Consider the following 26,549-nt stretch of genomic DNA (forward strand, 5'->3'; position numbering starts at 1 on the left):
GACGACGAGGATGAAGAACACCGCCATGAAATTATCATCATCACATTTATTTTGTCTCTGAGGCGCCTGTGATGGTTTTTATCTGTGTGGAAATAAAACCATTAAAACCCTGATCAGCTGTTTCTGTAAACAAACAAGTGTGACATCATCACAGCGGGCTGATCCATCAGTGACATCATCAATACGCATCATTTCTGACAATTTAAAGACACAGACGCACTACAGAAACAACAGAAGAAGAAGAACTCTGGTCCTTGTCTCCATCACGCCGTCCCGCTCCGAAGGTCAGGGTGTCGTTGGAATGATGTCACCAGACTCCTCTCTCTGCTCTCGAGTTCAGAAATGGTAGAAACGCCCCGCCCCCTCCTGCTCAGTATCGTTTGTCCTCCGGCGGCGTGGCCACGGTCACCTCTTTGCTCCCGAAGTCCCAGAAGGCCGTCATGTGGAAGGCCATGTTGGAGAAGACCACAAGGTACTCGAAGGCGGCGAACAGGGAGTAGACTGGAGGAGAGACGGAGACGGCGTGAGACACGGAGACGGCGTGAGACACGGAGAGCAGCAGCACAGAGCGGCACTTACTTCCTGCTTCACAGTATTTGTTGTGGCGTCTGAAGAAGTAGGCAGCGATCACACAGCAGCTGATGTTGAACAGGAAGAGACGCAGCTTCCAGCGATATGATGTCACTTCCTGAGACGGACAGAGAGCGAAATCAACATCAGATTTATGGAAAACTACCAAAGAAATGAAAGAAAGAGGCAAACTGCTCCATGTGACCAGTGAGACGTTCCTGCAGAGCCCTGAAGCTCACGAGGAACCACAGAACCACCACGAGAACCGAAGGAACCCACCAAGTATCCCAAAACTCTCCCTGAGGACCAACACGGGCGATCAAAACAGAAGAGATGCTAGAAGGTTCTGCAGACCATAACAAGCACATCTCAGCAGGTTCACTAAAGTCTGGCTCCAGGACTAGAACTGCCTCAGGTGCTGACAGGACCAACCCCAGATCTTCTTCTAGGACTCGTGGAACAAAGGAGGCCTCCAAACCTGCACAGAACCTCAGAACGGAGGAGCAAACACTCCTGACGGAGCTCCACACCCACAGCTGGGTTGTGTTAGTATTTCTAGCGCTACATCACGTTCTCACAGTCTCTGAGGTACACGTGGAGCCTCACCAGCAGCACCAAAACCACGTCCTGAACCACCTGACCACCTCACACAGAGACAGAACCGACTACCTGATGCTTCGTCCTCAACAACGTCCACCAGAATCATGTGATCCTCCTCAGAAATTCACTTAACCACCATAATGACAAAGTACCAGTAGGACCTACTACTAATCCAAAATCCTCCTCAAGGACTCAGAAGTGTTTGAGTCCTTCAATCATGCCTAGAAGAACCAAACCTGCCCCAGCGTCACCTGAACCCCAACAGGAACAACATGAACAACCGTCAGCATCTGAAATCCTCCAGACGTGGACGAGGACGCTCGCAGCACGATGGGAACCCTCATGATGCCTTCAAGTACCACAAGAACTCTTCAAAGAACAAAACCTCCATAAACAGACTGATCCTCTCACAGAGCTTTGTAACATCCTGAACTCACCGCGACCGACTGATCGAGCAGTTTGTCTACAGGAAGCTTTGAAGGACATTTTAAGCTAATTTATCAAGTTTCTCCCAAACAGCTGGTGAAGAACATCAGCCACGCTGACTAAAGCTCTGTTACGACTAGAGATGGACCGATCCGATATTACGTATCAGTCTGATACTGACCCAAATTACTGGATCGGATATCGGCGAGAAATAAAAAATGTAATCCGATCCATTAAATATCAAAAAAGCACCTCACAAAACTTGCTACACGGCGTAACTCGGCTCATAACCGTATGCATCACCTGATAGAGCTGCTGTGTGTATTTGTAGCCTGCTAGCAAACCAGCATTTCATCTCCAAGGAAGTTTTCCCAGAGAGAAGTAAAGCAAGTGTGTAAGTTCATCTCTGAATGTCTGTAAAGCATTCCCACTTTAAGCTTAACAACCGATATATGGAGCGACTGCCTCTCTCTCTCTCTCTCTCTCCTGCTACTTCAATCGTGAAACTGATCAATGATCAGCTGATCAGCTTTTCTGTTGCGAGTCCGTCTCTCTTCTTTGTTTTTGTCTCACTTCTCACCAGAAAGAGGAAACCAGTGGCTGAACAACAGCAGCACTATTAAGCTTGATCAGCTGTTGTTAGAATTTATTTAATATTATTTCTACACCAGGATCTTTTTCTACAGCTGACGTAACTGTGCAGGGGCGGAGCTAGCAAAGTTTAGCCAGGGGGGCCGATAGGGCATGAACAGGGAAAAGGGGGCACAAAGACATACTTTTCTTTCTTATTCTCATTTAAAATGTCGAGCTTTTAATAAATAATTATCTGAATCTTACACCCAAAGCTTTAATCTGATGTAAAATATATATAAGTCCATTGCTGTATATAGTAACTGTTAAGTCTAATATACCCTAGTAAGCTATACTACTTTTTCCTTTGGGAAGATACCATCTGTGCAGTCTGCAGTTCTGTTGAAGAAAGATGTTGAATCTATTTAATTATTCTTGAAAAATAATTTATTTTTGTGCATTTTCCCCCTGCATCAAATTAAATTTGATTACATCGATTAAGCATCATGAGCTGGAGGGTGGGGGTGGTTCCCTTTTTTTTTTTTTTTGCTGGGAGTTTGCAACCCTATTAGTTAGGTTGCTTAATATTTCTGCTAAGTACTCTTTAAAATACCAGAATAGGGAGGATGGAGCAGGTTTAACTTTATTAGATTGATCAGTGTTGCTGAACTATGAAATATTTTGGGTGCAGTGTATTTTTTACATACAGGTATAACAGAATAGCTTTAGTGTTTTTGTTTATTTAAACTTGAGTATGAACTTATACAAAATGCAGCAAGATATTAAAAAAACGTTTTATTGATTAAAAAACACTATATCGGATTCATATCGGTATCGGCAGATATCCAAATTTATGATATCGGTATCGGTATCGGACATAAAAAAGTGGTATCGTGCATCTCTAGTTACGACTAAACGAGACAAACGACTAAGTTCGTGGTCGCACAGCGCGCTGACAGCTCGGCTTACCTCTGGGCTCACGTAACGTCTCTTGATGACGTACCACAGCCAGCACGTAATGAGCATGTGCACCAGCGAGCTCCCTATGAACGTGATGAACCCGTACTTATGAACACCTGTGGAGACAAACGGCCGTCAGCACGTCTGAAGGGCTAACTCCTGATTGGAGGACCTGGGTCAGCTGACCGCGCCGTACTCACTGTAGGTTTCCGTGGACGACACGTACGTGAGCATCACCAGGCCGGTGTTCTCGGCGAGGCTGCAGAGGAGCGCCAGCCCGCTCAGCAGCAGCTCCCGCAGCCTGTTGGCGAAGCGGCTGCGGTAGAAGCTGAAGTAGGCGAAGGCCACCAGGTACCGCGGCGCCGAGTGGAGCCCGATGCAGCCGCGCCAGATGTAGCGCTCCGGCACACCGTCGATGGCGGAGCTGATGGACGGGAGGTAGTTGGACACCTGGAAGAAAAATGACTTCAGGTGAATCAGGTGGGCGGGTCCTGATGACACCCGAGGCTGAGGTGTGGCGTGGGAGTGTCATCACCGCACCGCCACCAGGTAATGCTTTACCCGGACGTTCAGAGTCTGAAAAGCCTGAAATGCACATTTTGACTCGTCAGCTGTGGGTTAAATAAATCAGCAGCTTCCTGCTGACGTGTCCTTCGCCATCAGCACTCACCTTACAGTGCGTGTACGTGGCGTCCTCATAGTGGTACAAGAGGGAGATGAAGATGCAGGCGATGAAGCCGGTCACCGGCAGCAGAACCGTCCCCACGGCGAAGCTTTTGAACGGCAGCCGGATGAGGAGCCGGTCCCGGTCCAGGCTGCTGTACGGCCCCTGGAGCATCCTGGGGGGGTGGAGCCATAAACAGGTAAACACACCAGGAGCTTCAATCCTAACTGAGGATTTTCCCGCTGTGGTGACGTCACCGATTTAAGAGCTATCTGTGGTTTCTGCTGTTTGTTCGCTGACACCTAAAACACACACGAGCCTCTGCGGAGCTGCACGTTCAAATCTTAGCAGTCTTAAACGGAGTTTGGCGCGTCCTCGCCCCACGAGATTATGGGGATCATTCACCAGCTGGCCTGGATCACACCTGCGCTGCAGTTTACTGAAAACTGAATATTCACCATGTTTAACCAGCACAGGTCAGGCTTCGTATTTGAACATGTAAATGTTCTCGCTGCACTTTGATTTTTTCACCCACAGCACAGAAACATTAGTAAAAAGTTCTGTTACTCGTGTCTGCGCTCTGAACACGTCCCTGTTCACCTGTACAGGTGACGCAGTCCTCTGACGTGGCAGACGTGCGGCTGTGAGCAGGTAGGCCGGGTGACAAGGCTCACCTTCACGGCTCCCCGGGCTCGCTCCTCCTCGCTGCCATCGAGCCCCCCGCCGGTGTCCTCAGCCCCGGGAGCTAATCCTGTCAGCCCAGCTAATCGCAGCAGCTAGCAGCGTTAGCCGACAACTTCCGTGACTGTGACGGAAGCGCCGCTCCACACCTGTAACAGCGTCCGTTTCCCGCCACACGGCTGCTGCGGAGCCGCTCTCACCCGTTTAATGTCGCGCGCACACTTTCTACGCTGTTTATAATGCAGTTTACCGGTTATTTCACCGGAGGACACAAACACGCTCCGGTAACGGCAACAAACTACTACTTCCGGTGACCACGTCCTTCAGAATAAAAGTCTTCCTGTCGCCTGCAGCTGTCACCCACCCAACGTCTCCGTCCAGTATAAGGATGACACCACCGTGGTTGGGCCCATGTGTGATGGAGATGACGCAGCGTACAGGGTGGAGGTAGAGAGCATGTCCCACCGGAGCTCAGACAGTAATCTGAAGCTGAACATCTCATAATGAACTTCAGGAGGCACAGACAGCTCCACTCCCCTCTCACTATAACTGAAGAACAGGTGGAATCTATCTCCACCTTCAGGTTTCTACGCACCCACATCTCCACCAACCTCACCTGGACCCACACCACCATCACCCTGGTAAAGAAGGCCCAGCAGCAGCTGCCCCTCCTCCGTGTCCTGAGGAAGAAGAACCTGGACCAGGAGCTGCTGCTGACCTTCTCCCCTCCTCGGTGGAGAGCGTGCTCTCCTCCTGCCTGGTGTTGGTACTCTGGGGCCACGACTGAGAACAGCAAGGCTGCACAGAGGGTCATTAACACCACCCAAAACATCACTGCTAACCCTGGAGGCCATCGCCAGCTCCTCCTGTCTGTGAACCATCACAGGTGACCCCGCCCACCCCGCCTTTCTCTCGTCTGCCCCTGACTCTCCGTCTCTCTCCTGTGTGCAGTTTATTCCTGATGTCTGTAGTATTTATATTCTGCTTTTCCTCCTGCACAGTGAAGTGGAGCTCTCATTAGTTTGTTGTACATGTGCAATGACAATAAAGGGCTATTCTATTCTATTCTATTCTATCACACTGTGTCAGTGGACAATAAAGATGAAGAGCAGCCATAAACCAACAGTTCAGTGTTTCGGTTTTATTAAGGAGCAGAGACAGATGTTTACAGCAGTGTGTGTCACAGTGACGGATTAAAAACTCTGTAAACAGAAAAACTGAATAATATGTAAGAAACATTTAAAAAAAGGTTTTAAAAGCTCACGTAACAGGACAACGACTCCCAGCTTTAACATTTGTCATATAGAACATTTAACAAACTTTGATTTTGGATTACTTTGGATCTCAGCTTCACATTAGTTTCTCTGAAAAGCTGCTGGAGCTCAGACTAACCACACAGCAGATGGACGCAGGCCTCACTGCACTGACACAGTCCAGACTTTAAACCCAGCTGTTTAAAAGCAGCGATAGAAGAAGAACTCCGTCTCTCTGGGCGGAGCTCAGTGTCGTATCAGCGGTGTGGCCACGATCAGCTCTTTGCTGCCAAAGTCCCAGAAAGCCGTAAAGTGGAAGGCGATGTTGGAGAAGACCATCAGGTACTGGATGAAGGCGAACAAGGTGTAGACTGGAGAGACAGAGCAGACAGGTCAGTGTATCCGAGTTACAGCAACGATGAAGAATCAGTTTTCACACCATCTCCGTGAGGCTTCCAGACGGAGGTAGCTCCGGTCTGCAGCGCTGCATCAAAGTGTGAGTGCAGATACAGTGAGAAGAGCAGGGGGCCAAGGACAGATCCTTGAGGCACGCCGCAGGAGAAATAAGGGCCAAAATTGATGGAAGGACCTGTTAGAAAGGTATGACTTAAACCGATCTACGGCGGCACCTCCAACGCCAACTCTGTGTTCAAGCCTCGCTAACAGGATGTTATGATCCACCATATCAAAGGCCGGGGATAGATCTAGTAGGACCAAGACTGAAGAGCGTCCAGAGTCAGCAATCAGGAGATCATTCAGGACTCGGTTTTCAAGTTTCGGAAAAGACAAAAATCTCCACAGTTCCAGAATTAATTATACGTGTAGGAGAGCATCAGGGTGAAGTTCAGAAGTTAACATCAAAGATAACAGGAAAGTGATCAGAAATCCCAACATTGCTTATATCCTTAATGCTAATGTCCAAGCCATATGAAAAACAGATCGATCGATCGGCCCCTAGCGTGGGTTGGTTGGTTAACCCACTGGACAAGATTAAAAGAGTCCGTTAATGCAAGGAAGTCTTTGGCTAACGGATCGTCGTTACAGCACCAACAATAAGCACACAGTCATATTAAAAATAACTGAACCAAGAAGGTCAGCAAATTCGTGAATAAAAGTCTTATTAAATTTAAGTTGGCGGGTAAACGACAACAAACAGAGAAGTTCGCGAGGCGGTCATCTCCAGAAGTTGAGCCTCGTAGCTGAGGTAGGAAGGAGAGGGTAGCTGTCGGACTTTGTATTTACATTTAGAGACCAAAGCCTCGGGGAGATAAAAAAGACACAATCTGGGGGGAGAAGCTCCAAAAAGGGAAGTGACTCACCAGGGCGAATCCAGGTCTCCGTCAAAAAAAGAGCACCAAGGCTCGTGGCAGAAAAAAGGTCTGTTTACCAGCAACCTGATGTTGAAAGGAGCCATCCGTGTGCAGGGCGCAGCAAGTGAGGCGGAGCAAAGCCACCGGTGGCCAAGCAGTTTATACAGGATGAAAGGGGGTAGGCAGGGAGGCCAGTGGGGGAGTCTGGTTGTAGTGGGGCGGCATCGATCGAAGCGATGTGAACAGGAGAAACGGAGGTCTAGGAGTGTTTGCTGGTCATGTGTTAATAATGCACAGCCGCCCGATGAGCGTAATATGAAGAAAATAAAGAGCAGTATGCCAAAATCCAGAAGCCAAGATCGAGAGGGTAGAGAGCAAAGGGGCAGGCGAGAGTCCAACACACACCAGGAATACGAAGCAAGCACTCGCCGCTGCTGTTGTATCAACTGATACCCATCATACTGCTGATGCACCACCCACAGGACACCCGAGGAACCCAGCAAAGGCCTAACAAACACCAAACTAACAGGCAGCAGGTCTGACAGAGACGTTCTCAGGGAGGCTGAGGACGTCTCTGGTCTCAAAGACTGGAACCACCGTCCTCCAGACAGAAGTCCCTCTGAACCCGGTTATCAACGTGACAGACTTACCTCCAGGTTCACAGCGGTCGTTGTGGCGTTCGTAGAGTAAGTAGGAAGCCAAACAACAGGTGGCGTTTAAAAGGAAGAGACGCAGCTTCCAGCGATAGGATGCGTCCTCCTGAGAAGGACACAGCTCTGCAGATCATTTACAACGAAACAATAAACGAGAGCGATGAACTTAAAGTGGCGTTGGTGACGTCACTCCAACAGCTTTGATCGTCGGTGTGACGGATCCACAGCTGTGGGAGCTTCATCTCTGCTCCTGGTCACACATGTGCAAACCAGATGTTTGACGGAGGTCGAGTTACCTCTGCGCTCTCGAAGCTCCTCTTGATCACGTACCACAGCCGGCACGTAATGAGCATGTGCACCAGCGAGCTCCCTGTGAACACTCTGAACCCATTGTCATGGTAACCTGCGGAGACACAGTCATCAACGTTTCAGATTAGAGACGCCCGACGCTCACGGTCAGCTGACCGCCGCGTACTCACGGTGGTTTTCTTTGGACGACACGTATGTGAGCAGCAGCAGGCCGGTGTTCTCGGCGAGGCTGCAGAGGAGCGCCAGCCCGCTCAGCAGCCGCTCCCGACGGCCAAAGCGCCCACGGTAGAAGCTGAAGTACGCAAAGGACATCAGGTACCGCGGCGCCGAGTGCAGCCCGATGCAGACACGCCAAATGTAGCGCTCCGGCACGTGGGCGACGGAGGAGCTGATGGACGGCAGGTAGTTGGATACCTGGAAGAAGAAACTCTGAAAGTCACTCCGCCGTGAACGCCTCTCCTGCTACAGCACGCCGTTAAAAACAGGAAGTGCTGAACGTTTAACACACGTTTAAAGCCCAGATTTCCTTGACAGGCCCCGCCCCTCTGAGCCTGGTTCTGTTGGAGGTTTCTTCCTGTTAAAAGGGAGTTTTTCCTTCCCACTGTCACCAAAGTGCTGCTCATAGGGGGTCATACAGAATAGAATAGAATAGAATAGAATAGAGTAGAATAGAATAGAATAGAATGCCTCGTCCTGATGATTTAAAGCGAGGCGACTGTTGCTGTGATCGGGCGCCGTGCAGATCAAACTGACTTCATTGAAGGTCAAACATAAACGCTGCCGGTTAAAGAGACGACTAAAACCAAACACCACACTACGATTCAAAGGTGATACAAAGGTCACGACCCTCGCCAGGTGGAAGTGACATCATCTTGTCTGTTTCATGAAGAATTACAGACATTTAGAATGTTTTCCTGCTTCTAATTTCAAAATAAAAGACACTTTGAGTGATCTTCTTTAACGTCTGTGCAGAGAGACGTGTTTACTGCTGGCGTCTGCGTGCCTCCACATTTACCTTACAGCGTGCGTGCATCGTGTCCTCGTAGTGGTAGATGAGGGAGACGATGATGCAGGCGATGAAGCCGGTCACCGGCAGCAGAACCGTCACCACGGCGAAGATCTTGAAGGGCAGCCGGATGAGGAGCCGGCCCTGGTCCGGGTCGCCGTACGGCCCCTGGAGCATCCTGGAGACAGGAGAGCTTCAAGCCTCAGACAGGTGAGACTAACACACCTGCAGAGGATGGAAACAAGGTCGTTGTTAGGATTTGTCTCTATTGCTCCTTAGTTTGTGGTTGTAATCCAAACATGTTTTAGTCTGTGACTCGTATCGATTACTTCCAACGAGGGATTTTTGCACTGCGGTGCTACAACATCAGTTAACTTCAAAAGATATTTCAGTGGTTTGGAGCCCTGTTTGTGTCCACAGGCAAATATCAGCCTGTGTTACTGAGGCGGGTATTAAAAATGAGAAGAATTTAAATGGAGTTTGGTGCAGTGTGTATACAGAACTGTAGAGAAGGTCACTGGCCTCACGAGTCGTCAGGAAGCCAGCATTAGTCTCTGCCACTGGTTCAGGTACCGTAAAATGTGACGTTTTTTAAACGGAGTCTGGTCTACAGAGAAACATCCGAGTCCACGGAGCCAGCATTGATCAGTGTTACCGAGTGTGGATTTTAAAACGTGACGTTTTTTAAACGGAGTCTGGTGTGCTGCATGAATGCTGATCCACGCAGATAGAGGAGTTTAAAACTTTGACAGTTATAAACAGAGTTCTGTGGCTGTCTTACCTGAACAGGTGCGGTCCTCTGACGTGGCTGACGGCAGCTGGGACCGGAAACGAGCTTTAAACCGGACAAAGAGTTTTCCAGCTCCGCGCCTCACCTAAAGCTCCTCTCACCGTTTTAACGTCACACACACTTCATACATGCTATTTAACTTACTTTAATGATTAAACTAACCGGAAGTGGCAGGGCTCCTTTGCTGACAACATTAATAACTTCCGTTGATTACATCTTTCAAAATAAAAGTCTTTAACCTAAAGCGTGTAAAAACAGTGGCTTTAAATCTTGATTAAACAAAGCGCAGTTAGATGACATCACTGATGGGAACAGCTGATCGCTCAATGCTACAGGTGTCTAGTATGTGACGTCATTTGACCACGATGCATTCACATTATTACACGTTTTATAAATTCACGTGTGTGTGTGTGTGTGTGTGTGTGTGTGTGTGTGGTGCCTGCCTCTGCAGCAGGGGGCGCCTCACACGGGGTGAATAGTCACGTGACAGCATGTTTCCTCCATCAGCTGTTATCTACCTGTTTACAGAGTTCAGCCGGCCACGCCCACAGGCGCAGCTGACACGGCACCGTGGAGTCTTCAGGTGACAGCCGGACCGAGCTGTCACACTCCAGCTGTGACAGCTGCAGGAAGTTTACTGCGCATGTGCGGTGTGTCCGGGAGCCGCTGAGAGGATTTTAAACCGAGCCGGACTCAGGGCTGACTCCGTGGAAACAGCAGGAAAACTCGTCCACCGTGACTCATGCCGGCTGTGGCACCAACACGTCACCTACCGGAGGACTGAAGGGGCGGGGCTGCTGCTGCGCGTCATGGAGGTAACTCATACAGAAACTGTGTTTATGACAGAAACTGTGTGTCCTTAACAATCACAGATTCACTGTAACTGACTGACAAACAACAAACACTGAACACAGCAACACAAAGAGTAACTGAGAATAAACAGAGACACAAAAGTGTGTGAGAGGACAGAAAGAGCAAACACACAACACCAGCAACACACAGAGACTCAGCGTGATGGAAAAGAGCGAACAACGATGATAAAAGCAAAGAGACAGAGTCACTGCAGGGACACGGAGACGTCAACGAGACAGGAAGTGAGAACATTGTGCGCACAAACACACAGAAGCATCTGTTAGCAGCGAGATCACTGAGAGTAGGAGACACTGCGACCAGGCAGGAAATGACTTAGCAGAGCTCCAAACCACCACAGAGGAGCGAGCGTCAGTCCAGCTGCTGATGTTTGACTCAGCCGAGCTTCTCCGACTCGTCTGATCCTCAGTTTGACGCTGATGATGACTTTTTGTGCTTCGCAGCGTTCGTAGGAGCAGCGAGACAGACGTGAGCAGGAGCAGCTCCACCACAGAGGCCCGGATGGACCTGCGATCATGCAGACACAGAGCAACAGGAGAGGGCGTTTAGAGCACTTCCTGTACTGTCAGCACTCCAGGCTGAATCATCTGAAACAGGAAGTTCAAAGGTGTGGGTTGGAGAACCAGTACATCGTCAGTGAAGACATCCCTCCGTACCCCCGACCCGAGTTCCACGTGAGCCGTGTCAAACACGACACGGAGCGACGCGGCTTGTGTTGCATCAGGGTGGACGACGGCTTCGGGGATCCTCACTGTCAGGTCCTGGTGTGGTGGAGTCTGGCTGTGGGACGCGAGGAGATCCAGGAGGCCGAGACGAGGCTGCTAGAGGAGACCTACCCAAACCGGACGGAGGAGCAGGCCGCGAGGCAGCGGAGCTTCCTGTGGAGGTTCGCCTCCTCTCCGGCCTTCAGCGAGAAGTCCAGGCTGGGCTCGTACCGCTTCACCTTCCCCCTGCAGGAGGTGCTGAGCGCCTACAGCCAGCAGGTACTCCTCTGTCAGCACACGGGTTCAGTGAGAGAGGACAGCAGAACGACTGAGTGTGATTAAGAGGAAACACTAAAACAGCCTCAGCATGGTTCAAGTTAATGGAACCACAGGAAGACACAACACTGTGTCTAAGAACTGAAACTACGTCAGTTTTGTTTTGTGGCACCAAATCATTCCAGTCAAATATGAAAAACGAGTCAGAATAACGACAAAGATGCTCAAGTTTATGACACACAAACATGTGAGAAACATTCAAAGCACAACAAAGACAATAAACTGAGGAACGCAGCTGCTTCCATCATGTCGTGGAGGTCAGGCTGCTTTTTTACAGGGAGGCGACTGTGCAGCAGACGACGTCTTTAATGACATCAACGAACCAATCTGAAATCATCTCTGATCCACTCAGGATGAGAAGTATGCATGCACTCAGAGTCTTTAATGAGTGCTGCTGAAATGTGCTTTCACGTGACAAGGCCTAATGTGAGGGTGCTGGGTGCTTTTATTTTGAAGTCCACTTCTGTCTTTTGAGGTCAACTTCCTGAAGGCTAGATTCCTGGAGTGCACATGATGAGGGAATTCCCTAATTATCCACGTCAGTGGGATAAACCATTGGATGAGAGCTGAGGGGGGGGGACAATCTGAATCTTTAGTTTGAATTGATTTAGTCAGTTTGTGTCTTATTTAACTGGCGTTAGCTTTGTAGTCAGGTTTGTGTGGCGTGTGTTAACTGCTGCATTTCACTGTACATGTTGATTTGTAGGTGGACTATTTAGGACTCAAACTTTCTGGAGGTGTGGTCTGCACCTATTTAAGGAGGGTTTAGATCCACCAGGGGGTTTTCTGTGCTGTGGCTGTGATGTTAATGTTAAGATGTGCCGCTGGTGAGATCGTTGAACCTTGAAAGAACTCAGAGCTCAGGTAAACGACCTCATCATCACCTGCTCCCCTTCATGTCCACACGCACCCTCCTGTCTCAGGGTTATTAACAGACGACACAGACTGAGCTGTTTGGCCACAGCGGTGAAAGCTGAAGCTCTCAACCCTCAGCAAACGTGCACCCAGCTCTCGTCTGCTGTATGATCGTCCACCCCGTGAAAAGGAGCTGTGCTCGTGATGACACCAGGTGTGTAACAGGTGTGTCTTCTGCTTCTATCATCTCCAGTTTTGCTCCGGAGCTCCGCCCATCATGAGGGTGTTCAAGACCTCGCTGTACAAACAGGAAGTGCAGTACTCTGTGCTGGTCCACAGCCCGGCCAATCAGGAGCTCTTCTCAAGGTTTCCTTTGCTCCCTCGTGATGACCCGGACGCCGTCTGCGCTTATAGAGACGGACGCTTCATCTGGAGACCGGAGGCCATGTGTAAGACACACAGGTAAGAATCACACAGGTAAGAATCACACAGGTTAGAATCACACAGGTTAGAATCACACAGGTTAGAATCACACAGGTTAGAATCACACAGGTAAGAATCACACAGGTAAGAATCACACAGGTAAGAATCACACAGGTTAGAATCACACAGGTAAGTAGATCCCAAAAGGTTGATTCTGTTCATCTGGACGTCTTCAGTGGGAGAAACGCGTCATCATCAGCTGACTGCAGGTTTCAACCTTATAAACAGGACATGATGACTGAAACCAGCAGCACTGGCTCGCTAACAGCACAATGGGCAATCAAGGAGCTGACCTCTGACCTCTCAGCCCTTTGTTCATACGAGGCTGCTGGTTTCACTCATTGTGCAAATGTCCTGTATGTAAGGTTGAAAGAAGCATGTGGCCTGCAAGCTGCACCGTGATCCTGTGAAACTGCGACTGTGCACAAAACGCACAAACCCACTGTGGAGGTGTTCACAGGGACGTCTGCTGAAATCAGTGCAATGATCTTCATGGTGCAACACAACTCAGTTTGTGTCTGTGTGTGTGTGTGTGTGTGCGTCTGTGTGTGTGTGCGTCTGTGTGTGTGTGTGTGTGTGTGTGTGTGTGTGTCTGTGTGTGTGTGTGTGTGTGTGCGTCTGTGTGTGCGTCTGTGTGTGTGTTGTTCCCACAGTTATGAGCTGATCCACAGACCTGATGGGAACCACCTGGATGCTCAGCAGCTGATTGGACGAGTGTTTTATGTTTGGGACAACGTCGCCGTCGCCCTGCACGTGCAGCACAGACGGGTATCTGCTCCTCATCACTCTTTACACACCTGAAGCATGTTGTGTTAGACAAGCAACATGTTTGTCTTCGTTTTTTAAAATATATATTTCATATTATGAGAAGATCTCGTAGCCTGCTGTCTGCATCCACAGGGTGTATGAAAGCTTCATGCTGCAGCAGGTGATTCTCTGCAACATGCAGGCAGACGGTCGTGAGTCAGAGCTGTGGGAGCGCCGCTGCTGCAGGATATGAACCCAAATCCTTTGTTTCTCTTCATATTTTCATTTTCCCTCCATGGATGGATGATCCAATAGTCTTTGTTCGAGACAGCTGAAAAAACAACACTTTAGTCCAACAGTCTGTGAAGACTGTGTCACCATCCACCTGTCAAAGAGGCCACGCCCCTAATAAGCCTTAATACAATTTAAACAGGTGTTGTTTCTGCTGTAGTTTTGACATCTATGGCAGACCTATACTTAACAAAATATTAAAATGCTTTTGACGAGGTGATTCAATTTTCAACGGTAACGTTACCTCGCATTAATCGACCAGGGAACAGACAAACCAATTGTGTGCGAGCTAAGCCACCCATGTGACGCTACTTAGCCAATCAAATCTGTGCATTCAAGGTGATCGCAGACACCGAGGAAAGAGACGGTGAGAGGCGAATAACGATGCAGGGAGTCACAAGAGGTACAACAAGTATGGCGCTTTCAAAAGCGAGAAAAGTAAACACGGAAAATAGAAGACCGACGCAGACACGATCATCCAGCGAACGCCACTGTGAGACAAAGAGCTGGAAAGTCAGGAAGCACCAAACTTTTCTCTTTTTTAATGATGGAAAAACATGGATTTGTGACCTTTTTTGGTTGCTATGACTTCACACCTGAATGAACTGAAGGCTGCAGGGCAAAGACGATTCAGTCTGTGATGTGATGACAGCTGTCCGCTGCTTTCAGAGGAAACCTGAAGAGTTCAAAGAAGACATGCAAGGAGACTGAACACTCCCCAACAGTGAAGGGACAGAGAGATGTTGACTTTGTTGATAAGCTGATTGAAAACTTCAGCAAACGTTTTGATAGCTTCAGCTTTGGACAGCAGCTCATCATGTAAAGACCCATCACTGATGTCAGAGGGCAAACGCTGGGCCTCTTCAAATGCAGCTGGTTGATCTCCAAGCAGATGCCCTGAAAGAGCAGTTTGGGAGGACTGAACCTGCCTTTCTGGCTCCAAATGGTCTCTGAGACAGCTTTCCCACATCTGAGGAAAGTAGCACATCATGACCATGTTCAGCTCCACATGCAGCTGTGAGGCAGCTTTCTCCACAATGAACATAATAAAAACTAAATATCGTTCCAGGCTCACCAATGAGCAGCTACACATGTGTACGAGAACGGGTCTGACACCAGCCCAGATTTACAATCCTGGCAAACTGAAGCTCAGTTCTCTCACTGAACAACAGAAAGTGGATATAAGGGGAAGAGAGAGAAACTGTAAAATTGTTAAGATGTTTCGATGTTAGCTGTTGAAAACGTATCAAAACTGTTAAGTCGAGACGTGAAAGGGAAAGAAAAAACTCCACCTGCTGCTTTTTTCTGAAATGAAGCACAATTTAGACATTTTATTTATTTTCTCTAATTCATAACGCAAGTTATTATTATGATGTCCCGGACCTCTGCTTGAGAAGATTTTCTCCAGCTGGACCTCCTCAAATTTTAGTTGAATACTCCTCATCTATGGAAACTCACTGCTGCCTCTGCTGGGCGACAGAGGAACTGCAGCTGTTGGCATGCTTGAGAAGCTGGTTTATGTTTGACTGCAGGGGTCTGTTCTTCGTACCTCGCTAAGTAAGTTAGCTGGATTTGATTGTTGACGATTTCGCGTGATCTTGGATCGTTCGGTTCTCCGAAGCTCATCCGGGACTTGCTGTCATAGCAACAGATCCGTAAGCGTAAACCTGCTTGGGAGCAGGCTTACTTTATGTAAACAGGATTAGATCGCGGCCACTCAGGTATGTCCGCTTCATTTATACGAAAGCAACAGCGATATTTTTCCACTGTTTTTCCATAAATAAACATTATCAATGTAACTAAAGATAATGCAGTATTTGATTCTTTTATTGATTTCATACAGATACATACAGGTCATTTCCTAAAAAAAGGGAAATGTACTATAAATCATTCTATTTCATGTATTTGATTATTTCAGATGTAATTCATATTTTAGAGTAGTAATAGTAAATTACTTCGTGTAATCAAGATGAGAGACCACAGCTATAAAAGCGAAGGTGGATTTGGGAAGTCTGTCGCAGCCATGTCCTGTCCGTTTGTACGCGAGCAACCCATTGCAGAAGGTGCAAGATTGATGAGGAGAGCATTCAACCCTAGGGCCAGCTCCTCTGCCGGGGTGTGACGAGGGGGTGCAGGACCACCACCTGTCTTTTTTTGCTCTGCCCTTTTCTTGGTTGCTGTTATAAACAAACAAACAGATTATTTCAGGGTCTCTTTTCAAGAGACTAAAAGCAATATAAGTGATAAATATTACCATTCTTATATTTCACTTTTACTTGTTCCCATGTTCTAGTGGCAACTTTGGCAACTTCCTGCCAGCCCTCTCTCCTTGCTTTTGCAGCCTTTGCAGTGTTCCCTTGCGTTTTAATTAAACTCTGAAACTCCTGAAATCCCTCAATCAAGAGTTCTTGCTCTGCTGCCGAAAAATACTGAGCGCGGTCCTTCGACATTTTCGCCGACCAATCAAAGGGTTGCCGATCAATGTTTCTACTATCGATGCGTAGCCCCTTTTAAGCCACCCAGTGATCTCACATTACTTCATCCAGCTGTACTAATCGTCAACAACAGGTGTGTTCGGAGAACCGGAATAGCGAGCTCAAAGATGGCGCGATGATTTGATCTTGGATGTAGTAAGCGAGGTACGAAGAACGGACCCCAGGACCTCGAACATGATTATTTGTTGTGATCATGTAGGTTCACACGTGTTCTCTCAGCCTTAACGTTTCCGACTGTCCCTGAACGTAACACAGGTGAACCGTCAGAGTTCAGACGTTTGCAGGTTTCCTTTAAAAACATCCTGTTGATCCTTCAGGTGCTGACGTTTGACGCTGAGCGCCTGAGACAGAACCTCAGCTTCTGTTGGCCGGACGAAGTAACGGCCAGAAACGACGAGGACGAGTTCGATGATTTAGAAGACGCTACAAACTTGGTTAAATGTCTGTGGCCGGGCTGGCGCCTCCCCCTGGAGGAGGAGCGCTCGCTCCTGCAGCGTTACACAGGTATCACATGTGATGTGACCCCTCCCAGTGTGAGGTACAGCGATCTTTGAGTTTCTGTAGAAGTCCAAGTCGTGCCGTCCTCGGTACTTTGCACTCTTCCTTTAAAGCGTGAGGGAGGGGCTGTGTGACATCATGAAGAATATCGATGACGACTTTAAAGCGTCTGTCGTTTCCTCTCAGACCCACAGAAACAGGAAACACGGAGCTTAAAATGATCCTTTAAATCTCGTTTTAACAGCAGACTTTCTCCATCTCAGTGTCCGACCTCAGACTGGTGCTTGTTGGGAGGCCTGGAGTGGGGAAGAGCTCCACTGGGAACGCCATCCTAGGAAGGCTTGCCTTCAGTCCAGGCGGTCCATCCTCAGGTAAGTCTAACCCGTCTGTGGACGGATTTAGCCCCAGCCTCTTTGGCTCCCCTACACGGCTAACATTAGCTTAGTGTAGGAGGTCAAACGGCTCAAACTGGGAGCATGTTCAAAGTAAACTGGTGGAATCCTCTCCTCAGGGACGTCATCGTGCTGCTGGCAGAGCGAGTGGGTGTTCGGCCACCAGGTGACCGTAGCCGAGACTCCCGGTCTCTCGGAAACATCAGACGATGCCGTGAAGAGGGACATCTCCACATGTGTCAACATGCTGAGGCCCCACGCCGTCCTGCTGGTCCTCAGGGTGGGGTCCCCCAGCGTGGAGGATCAGGCCGCCATGAGGCAGGTGGAGGAGCTCTTTGGGATGGACGTGTGGAGGTACACCAGGCTCCTCTGCACCTACGCTAACCCGGCGGCTCCAGACATCGAGAGACAGCTCCGGGCGCTGGGACCTGAGCTGCTTTTCAAAGTGGGCTACAGGTACCACGTCCTCAACAACAACCCGGACCACTGGGACGGTCAGCAGGTCTACGATCTGGTGCAGGCCGTGGCGAGGATGGTCATGGCTAGAGGGGAGGTCTACTCCATCAGGAACACCGTCTGAGTGCTGGGTGATGTTGTAATGTTGTTTACACTGTTTACCCTCAGGTGATGGAGTGTGGCGCACGATAAATGCACCAGAACACCCAGTACAGCGACACCTGCTGGCCTTAGTGAGGAGGTCACCTCCCAGTTTAGCTTCCATGATGCATCATGGGAAGTCCCCCCCCATCCTGAGGTCAGCAGGTTTGAAAATGCAGTTTGTTTGTAGCCGACTGTGAATGTTTAAACTGTGAATATTTATTTTGTGCAACGATCCAAAAGCCTTTTAAAAAATCCCAACAGTGCCGATCTCACGGAGATCATTCAAGACACACGTGTGTCTGTGAGGGTTTGAAATGACAGGAAGTCGAAACAGGAGAAATCTGCTCTCTTGCTGCAGCATTTTGGATTAACTGAAGGCTTTTCAGGGAGTTTTTAGGACTTCCTGATAATAATGAATTACAGTCGTCCAGCCTGGAAGTAATAAATGCATGAACTAGTTTTTCAGCGTCACTCTGAGACAGGATATTTCTAATTTTAGAGATGTTGGTCACATGAGGGGAATGTGTGAGTGACAGAACAAATGAACCTTCTGAAGTTTGGAAAACTGTGTCCATGAGGACTCCAGCATCACCGCGTCTCCACCTGCTGGTGAGGACCCGCCGCTGCATAGCGTTACTAACAGGAGGATCCTTTCCACGGTGGACACAGAGTGCTGCATCTGCCAATCAGCAGTGATTTTCTCTGTGTAGCCCCTCCCACAGACACACCTATGGGCCCAGTTCTCACCTGACCCAATGCAGCACCGACAGCCTGTCAGTGGTGACCATTTAAGCCAATCAGCTGCCAGCACCTGTGTAAAGATGAAACTGAGGAAATGGAAAAGCACATCATCTCTGATGTCTCCTGTAACTGATTTAATAACGATGTTAATGATGTTTCTGCGGTCAGGTTTTATTCTGATTATTAATGAGCAGTATTTAAATGAACTGTTTTAACCTTTAAAGTTTCTTTTCCTTTGATGTCTCCTGTTTCATTGTTATCAGGAGTGTCTTTGTCTTTGTGGATCTGCCAAATAAAATATTTTTCATATTGTTTTCAGACAGTAAACTTTAATTACGTTAAATTAGAGCTTAACAATCATTTTCACCTCCTGCTGTGAGACCTGGTCACCCCATAACAGAATATGTTGAAATAATTTCTCACAGTCAGCTTTTGCAGTCAGACTATAAATAAGAAGACGTAGTTTTAGAGCAAGCGAGGGATATCAGTGGAAAATAAAACCTGACGGGAAATGAAGTTACTTCACCTAAAGGAGCTCAAACTGCTGTTATTAATGAGCCCTGAATGACCTCGGAGAGCTAGCAAAGAGCCAGCTAAACAACAACAGCTAATGTTTGGCTCGAGTGTCCTAAAAATCACACTTTGCCTCAGATAAACAGTTTTATTCCATCCTCACATCAAACATAGTTAGATCCACTTCAGAGACAGTTTCAGTAACTGAGGCTAACAGAAGCTAACAGCAGCGAATAAAGGCTAACAGCAGCTAATAGAGGCTAACAGCAGCGAATAGAGGCTAACAGCAGCGAATAGAGGCTAACAGCAGCTAATAGAGGCTAATAGCAGCTAATAGAGGCTAACAGCGGCTAACAGCAGCGAATAGAGGCTAATAGCAGCTAATAGAGGCTAATAGCAGCAATAGAGGCTAACAGAAGCTAACAGCAGCTAATAGAGGCTAAAAGAGGCTAACAGCAGCTAACAGCAGTGCATATTGACAGAAAGTTCAGCATATTTTCAACAGCTTGCCTCAGTGTCATCAGACAGAAGTTAGTTTCACTTACTCACTGATTCCTCCAAACTAAATACAGGTGGACACCAGCTGACACCAGTGATCTGACAGCTTACACTACAGATGAATGTTATTTTGCTGACTTCAGGGGTGAAAATGTTAAATCCTGCAAAATACTTGACACATATCTGTTTCTTATTTCTGATTTACTGCTAAATGTTGATATTATTAAATTATGTTAAAATGTAATGTGAATTAAATGTTTTTATATAGAAACAGTAGTAGAAGGCCAGGCGTGGCCATTACGAGGTTTGAAGCCTAACAACAACAGTTAGAAACAAACAAATAATGGTGCAGTAACATCGGCTGTAGATGTGATCATCACCATGAATCCAGGGCGCTTCTGTCTGGTGACCTCGGCATATCAATGTCGAAATAGCGGTAAAACTGTGGGAGGAGCCACAGGAGTTCAGGGTCGGATCTGAGACCCCTTAGGAAGGACTTTCATTGGACGTCAAAGAACTTCTGTCCACGAGCTCAGGAAGTCAGGTCGCGTCTTAGACTCCACCTCTCTGGGAACTCCCAGGCCCTCCAAAGTGTGGAGGCCTATCTCCCCTCACCACACTCCCTGCCGGTGACTGATGCCCTCAGGGGTCGGTGCATTGGTGGTTCTTGGTGTCCGGGGCTGGGCGCTCAGGTATGTACCAGCTCACTCCCGGTGGCTACTTGGCGGGGCCTGGCACCTGTTGCTCGGTCAGGCCTCTTCCGGGGCGCGGGGGGCCCTCGGGCCTCCGGCCTCTGTGCCTGCGGCTCGGTTCACTCTGGCACAGCTGGCTGCCGGCGGAGCCGGCGGGCACGCCGGTGCAGCCCCCTCTAGCTTCTGCCCGGTGGCTACTGGGTGACCCCTCGTCTGGGGATCCTCAGCCCTTCCCATGAAGGTGGCACGGATGCCCCTCCGGTGGTCCTCCTTGGGCTCTTGCACTCTGGGGCCTCTGGATGTCTGGGGCCTGGATCTCCTCCATGCCTGCTTCATGCCCTGGGGGCGGGGCTATGGCTCTCTACATCCTCTTGCAGACCATTACATGGTGAAACCATTTGAATACAAGCGCGCCAATCCACACAGGTGTGCACACAGGTGTTCACTGTTCGTAGACTTAAATCACACCTTTCTTGGCTGCTACTTCAAAGCACATTGTGCGCTGTCTGTCCTGCGTGCTGCACAACAACATTCAATATTTAGTATTTACTGCTGTTTACACTTAGCTAGATTAATGCGATGGTGTTGTGTTTAGTCTGTTGCTCTGGTTTTTTTTGCTTGTTTTCTATTCTTTCTCTTTTTAAGTTTCCTTTCTCACTGTCCCTCTCCCCTTCTGTTTTTCTTTTCCTTCCTCTTTCTTTCTCCCTTTCCTATCCCTCACTCATGTCTGTCCCGTCTGTAACAACTGAAAAGAAAAGAAAAGAAATAATAAAAACAAAGGTCGATCAAATGGACCAATACGGCAATGCCATGATGATCCATTTGGCAAAATAAATCCATTGGGTATCCTTGTTGGTCTTCAGACAACAATTCTGACGGCTAAAGAACCAAATGGGACAAGTGTAACCGGTGTGATTCTGCGTTGTGTCTGATAACAAAGGTAAAAGAAAGAAAGGCCTCCAAGTAAATAATTTGCCCACTCCAGCTCCTCTCCCACAGGGGAATTGTAGAAAAGGGCTGGCATTTATTTTTACATTGAACATAAAGTATGCATTTACACGTAACATATTTGACATAAGATAAAACAAAAACAACAACATGAAATCCGACATACCTGATAAAAAAGGTAAAAGAAAGAAAGGCCTCCAAGTAAATAATTTGCCCACTCCAGCTCCTACGACCAAATACAAACAGTGGGGAAGAGGGTTAGCTCAACCCACCACAACTTCCAAGCTAGCAAGGAGTATATATTCATGCTAGCATTTATGGCGCCTAAAACCCATTTATGATACACACATACTACACACTTATAACATCTAACAAAAACAGGCTTAATAATGACAATAATTGAACTAAAATCGCAATCATAAACATCCAGGTGGCTAAATATGCATTATATGAGCGTTTTACAGTGTTGGGAAAGAAATGACATCCACCTCTCCCACAGGGGAATTGTAGAAAAGGGGAGAGGCAAAAGCGGTACACTGTATTTATAGGGTTGCACCAAAGAAGAAGAAGAAAAGAATGAGGAGGGGCTCTAACTGATAATGAACATAACTACAGGCTTGGAGGTCCTAAAAGTCAGGTATAAAAGGAACGGTTTGGGGGTTTAGGACACATTTTGGGTAATTATAACAATGTGATTTATGACCCTGTTACACTCAGGCAAAAAAAAAAAAACAGTTTGGCACCAGCACTTCCTGTCTCATTACATCACATCGTTTCCTACAGCTCAGAGGAAATACACCAGACAAGCCTTTTCTGGAAATGTAAGGTCGGTTAGGTTCACTGAACAAAACCGTGACAGCAGGTCGTTGGTGATGAAGCAGGATTCAAACAAACCTCAAACATCTGAAGACGAATCAAACTGAAACTTCAGGCGAGACGTGCCGTCAATGAACCAAAACCAGAACGCTGTGTGTGTGTGTGTGTGTGTGTGTGTGTGTGTGTGTGTGTGTGTGTGTGTGTGTGTGTGTGTGTGTGTGTGTGTGACTGGGTGGGGTCTGAATAAAAGTGTGTCCTGTCAGATATCAGAGACCACTTCTCTTCAGCTCACCCTCCCGATCATGCAGACGCAGACAAACAGACGAAACTGTCCCGAACATTTCATAGAGGGTCAGCATGTGCGGCTGAATGATTTAAGAAGTACAGCTGAGCGTCAGGGTTTGAAGAACCAGTACCTCTACAAAGAAGACGTCCCTGAATACCCCCGACCCGAGCTCTGCGTGTCTCACCTGAAACACGACACAGAGCGACGGGGGCTCTGTGGGATCTGGAAGGACAGAGGCTTCAAGGATCCTCGTGGAGGCTCCTCGGATCCTCGCCATCTCTCGCTGGTGTGGTGGAGTCTGGCTGTGGGACCCGAGGAGATGCAAGCGGCTGAGACGAGGCTCCTGGAGGAGAACTACCCAGACCGGATGGAGGAGCAGGCTGCAGAGCAGGAGAGCTTCCTGTGGAAGTTCGCCTCCTCTCCAGCCTTCAAGAGGAGGTCGAGACTGGGCTCGTACCGCTTCAGGTTTCCTCTGGAGGAGGTGCTGAGCGCCTACAGCGAGCAGGTAATGCTACGTTTAAATGACTGTTTACATTCACAGAGCTGACATCAGCGCCTGTGAGCACCATAAAAGAGTCAGAGACGTCTGTGAACGTCATATCAAACACTTTTCAGAGGCAGAGTTTGAACATGAATATCTAAAACACTTAACAACAGAAACAGTTTCACTGGTCCGTCTGACCAGAAACATGAAACAGGATCTAGTATTCAAATATCTGCAAGTAGACCTGTAAAAAAAACTGTTTCTGAATGATGTGTATTTATATTTCTCCATAATGTTAAAACACTGAAGACTATAAATATTATTCTTAGTCACAAACTGAAGAACGTGCTTTTTTCGTTCAGCTGGACTCGGTAAATCTTTCAGGTGGAAACACAAACATCAGACTGGAACAGACCACTCAGCTGATGATGGTTCAAATATGCTCGCAGACAAAACCTACAGATTGTGAAAAGATTCTTTCTCAGTTAAAACTCAAATAAAGTGAAGTCACAAGATTCCTGACAGCACTGAACAACAGGGCACTTCCATCCTTCGTTTACAGCGAGCTGCTGTCGTGACTCAAAGCGCGCGTCGACCGAAACTCGCCGTGCCGCGTCACTCTTTGTTTCTCTGGAAGTAAAACTGAAACTTCTGTTATCGTCCCCAGTTTTGCTCCGGAGCTCCGCCCATCATGAGGGTGTTCAAGACCTCGCTGTACAAACAGGAAGTGCAGTACTCTGTGCTGGTCCACATCCCGGCCAATCAGGAGCTCTTCTCAAGGTTTCCTTTGCTCCCTGATGATGACCCGGACGCCGTCTGCACTTATAGAGACGGACGCTTCATCTGGAGACCGGAGGCCATGTGTAAGACACACAGGTAAGAATCACACAGGTAAGAATCACACAGGTAAATGTGGAAATGACCTCCAGTGAGAGACTCAAAGCGCCCTCTGACCTCTGTGTCTCTGCCCGTCCTCTCAGCTACGAGTTGATCCGACGACCTGACGAGAACCAGATGGACGCTCGGGGTCCGATGAGGCACCCAGAGTTTTATGTGTGGGATCACGTCGCCGTCGCCCTGCACGTGGACAGACAGGTACCTTCGCTGCTCCTCCTCCTCACTATCAGCCAGCCGGCTCCTCCAGCCCGCCCCAGACCGCATTCACCACAGCGTGAGCGCTGAAAGGCTTTGAATGAACCGCGGTGTGAAGTACGAAGAGCTCAGAGTGCTGGATCATCACTCATCACATCATCATCACTGACAGTTTGTGACTGAGCTTCAGTTTCATGGTTCTTTTCTGTTCCAGGTGCTGAGGTTTGATCCTGATCAGCTGAGAGGAAACCTGAGGTTCTGCTGGAGGGACAACAGGACAATCATACCCCGAACACACTTTGATCACTTCTGCAGAGCCCACTCCCTCCTTAGACGCCTGTGGCCCAGACACTCCTGGCTGGAGAAGGAGCCCCCACTCCGGCCTACCTGAGGCAATGAATCCACATTTCTCCTGACAGCTGCCTCCAGTGGACACTAGGAGAACTGCAGTCTTTGTTTTCTGATACGTGAATTAAAAATACTCTAGTAAAAGTAAAAGGTATCTCTGAGCTTGTGTCTACTACGAATGTGAAAAAAATGAAGAAATAAAGAAATAAATGAACTCGGGGTGGCATAAGCTCCACCCCCAGCAGCCCCAAACTGGATCAGTAGAAGATGATGGGCTCAACTTCTATCACACCTGGAGACAGAACCAGGCTCAGGGAGGGGCGGGGCCATCTGCTGTGATTGGTTGGGGTGAGAGAAGGAAGACAGGATAAAGACATGCTGTGGAAGAGAGACAGAGGTTAATAACAGATATGATTCAACACAGAGAGGTCTGTTAACACACAGTGAGTGAGAAAGGTGACTGGAAAGGAAAAACTCAATGCATCATGGGAATCCCCGGCAGCCTACATCTATTGCAGCATAACTAAGGGAGGATTCAGGGTCACCTGGTCCAGCCCTAACTATATGCTTTAGCAAAAAGGAAAGTTTGAATCTTGAAAGTAGAGATAGTGTCTGTCTCCTGAATCCAAACTGGAAGCTGGTTCCACAGAAGAGGGGCCTGAAAACTGAAGGCTCTGCCTCCCATTCTACTTTTAAATACTCTAGGAACAACAAGTAGGCCTGCAGAGCGAGAGCGAAGTGCTCTAATAGGGTGATATGGTACTACAAGGTCATTAAGATAAGATGGGGCCTGATTATCTAAGACCTTGTATGTGAGGAGCAGGATTTTGAATTCTGGATTTAACAGGAAGCCAAAACAGGAGAAATATGCTCTCTCTTTCTAGTCCCTGTCAGGACTCTTGCTGCAGCATTTTGGATTAACTGAAGGCTTTTCAGTGAGTTTTTAGGACTTCCTGATAATAATGAATTACAGTCGTCCAGCCTGGAAGTAATAAATGCATGAACTAGTTTTTCAGCGTCACTCTGAGACAGGATATTTCTAATTTTAGAGATGTTGCACAAATGGAAGAACACAGTCTTACATATTTGTTTAATATGTGCGTTGAAGGACATGTCCTGGTCAAAAATGACTCCAAGGTTCCTCACAGTGTTACTGGAGGCCAAGGTAATGCCATCCAGAGTAAGAATCTGGTTAGATACCATATTTCTAAGATCTTCAGGGCTGAGTTCAATAACCCTTTTTTGTCTTTAACTTTATCAATAAAACAGCTGCAGCCTTCACTACAGCACATGTGGTGCTTTAACCTTTGTACTGTTTCCATCAGTTCATTTTGCAGTTAACATGTGAACATGTTGGATGATCTGTCTGCTGTCACTGGGTGGTGCTGAGGTCTGAATCTGAGGGCAGCTCCTGTAATCACAAAGAGAACAGAACCATCACAAACTGAAATATAAAGTTTATCTCAAATCTGAAATAAAGCTGATTCTTCTGTCCTCACACACTCAGGATCTGAAGCTCTTCTCTTACATTTTTTCGTTCTACAGTTCTGCTGATATGAGCTGTTTTTTAAAAAAAGGACGAAGCCTTTTAAACCAGCAGATTATCCAGTATAATGTTTACCGTTGACTTGTTGGTGCTTGCAAATGCAGGTCAAAGATGAGATGATGGAGCAGGTTTGAGTGCTGCTGCAGAGGTGGAGGTGTTGTCAGCAGTGTTTGAGCTGCTGCCTGAGCTTTGGACAACAAAGATAAATGCTCTCTCAAAGGATGTATGGAGCACTGCACATGTAAACGCCGTGTCCCCTCTGAGCCGAACAGACAAAAGGACAGCACAGCCGAGCAGGAAACACTTGTATTATGACTCCGCCTCCTGATTTGGGCTGGGTCCAGTCCTTGGCTCATCTTCCTGTAAGAGGAGACAGACGACACCTCTCTTCGTACACATGGCGACCGTCTCCATCCTTCACTGCAAACACAAACTGTACTGGGGGCTTAAAAACTAAAGTAACTAAAGAAATGGAGGTAAAGAAGTGTGTGTAAATGTACTAATCAAGTTATATATGCTCGC

The 26,549-nt window shown here is 47.9% G+C and overlaps 4 protein-coding genes across 8 annotated transcripts; 2 read left to right on the forward strand and 2 right to left on the reverse strand.

The window, feature by feature from the left end:
• Nucleotides 1-33: 33 nt before the first annotated feature.
• LOC146510635 (acyltransferase PGAP2-like) lies at nt 34-4,776 on the reverse strand. Of its 2 annotated transcripts, none has more exons than XM_085175088.1 (6): nt 4,465-4,776; nt 3,797-3,965; nt 3,327-3,576; nt 3,136-3,242; nt 580-688; nt 34-501 (listed from the first exon to the last, which is right to left on the reverse strand). In XM_085175088.1, exons 2-6 carry the CDS (start codon nt 3,962-3,964, stop codon nt 371-373), a joined length of 765 nt encoding a protein of 254 aa, XP_085031214.1. In that variant the 5' UTR covers nt 3,965; nt 4,465-4,776; the 3' UTR covers nt 34-370. The 2 variants fall into 2 exon arrangements, with proteins under 2 accessions (XP_085031214.1, XP_085031215.1); XM_085175089.1 differs by having other exon boundaries at nt 4,391-4,776.
• A 681-nt stretch (nt 4,777-5,457) lies between these two features.
• Nucleotides 5,458-10,256, reverse strand: LOC146510636 (acyltransferase PGAP2-like). 2 transcript variants are annotated; one of them, XM_085175082.1, is made up of 6 exons: nt 9,784-10,256; nt 9,012-9,227; nt 8,167-8,410; nt 7,984-8,090; nt 7,685-7,793; nt 5,458-6,095 (listed from the first exon to the last, which is right to left on the reverse strand). In XM_085175082.1, exons 2-6 carry the CDS (start codon nt 9,177-9,179, stop codon nt 5,971-5,973), a joined length of 753 nt encoding a protein of 250 aa, XP_085031208.1. In that variant the 5' UTR covers nt 9,180-9,227; nt 9,784-10,256; the 3' UTR covers nt 5,458-5,970. The 2 variants fall into 2 exon arrangements, with proteins under 2 accessions (XP_085031208.1, XP_085031207.1); XM_085175081.1 differs by having other exon boundaries at nt 5,458-7,293.
• A 237-nt stretch (nt 10,257-10,493) lies between these two features.
• Nucleotides 10,494-19,118, forward strand: LOC146510637 (uncharacterized). 2 transcript variants are annotated; one of them, XM_085175035.1, is made up of 7 exons: nt 10,494-10,607; nt 11,106-11,645; nt 12,811-13,019; nt 13,694-13,808; nt 16,891-17,077; nt 17,335-17,442; nt 17,583-19,118. In XM_085175035.1, the coding sequence occupies exons 2-7, from the start codon at nt 11,178-11,180 to the stop codon at nt 18,041-18,043; spliced, it is 1,548 nt and encodes a 515-aa protein (XP_085031161.1). In that variant the 5' UTR covers nt 10,494-10,607; nt 11,106-11,177; the 3' UTR covers nt 18,044-19,118. The 2 variants fall into 2 exon arrangements, with proteins under 2 accessions (XP_085031161.1, XP_085031160.1); XM_085175034.1 differs by having other exon boundaries at nt 10,511-10,607; nt 11,121-11,645.
• A 128-nt stretch (nt 19,119-19,246) lies between these two features.
• Nucleotides 19,247-24,635, forward strand: LOC146510638 (uncharacterized). 2 transcript variants are annotated; one of them, XM_085175062.1, is made up of 4 exons: nt 19,247-23,062; nt 23,709-23,917; nt 24,022-24,136; nt 24,348-24,635. In XM_085175062.1, exons 1-4 carry the CDS (start codon nt 22,403-22,405, stop codon nt 24,522-24,524), a joined length of 1,161 nt encoding a protein of 386 aa, XP_085031188.1. In that variant the 5' UTR covers nt 19,247-22,402; the 3' UTR covers nt 24,525-24,635. The 2 variants fall into 2 exon arrangements, with proteins under 2 accessions (XP_085031188.1, XP_085031189.1); XM_085175063.1 differs by having other exon boundaries at nt 24,022-24,250; nt 24,348-24,461.
• Nucleotides 24,636-26,549: the final 1,914 nt, after the last annotated feature.

The sequence above is a fragment of the Neolamprologus multifasciatus genome, chromosome 10 (assembly GCF_963576455.1).
Source record: "Neolamprologus multifasciatus chromosome 10, fNeoMul1.2, whole genome shotgun sequence".
Classification (NCBI taxonomy): Eukaryota; Metazoa; Chordata; class Actinopteri; order Cichliformes; family Cichlidae; genus Neolamprologus; species Neolamprologus multifasciatus.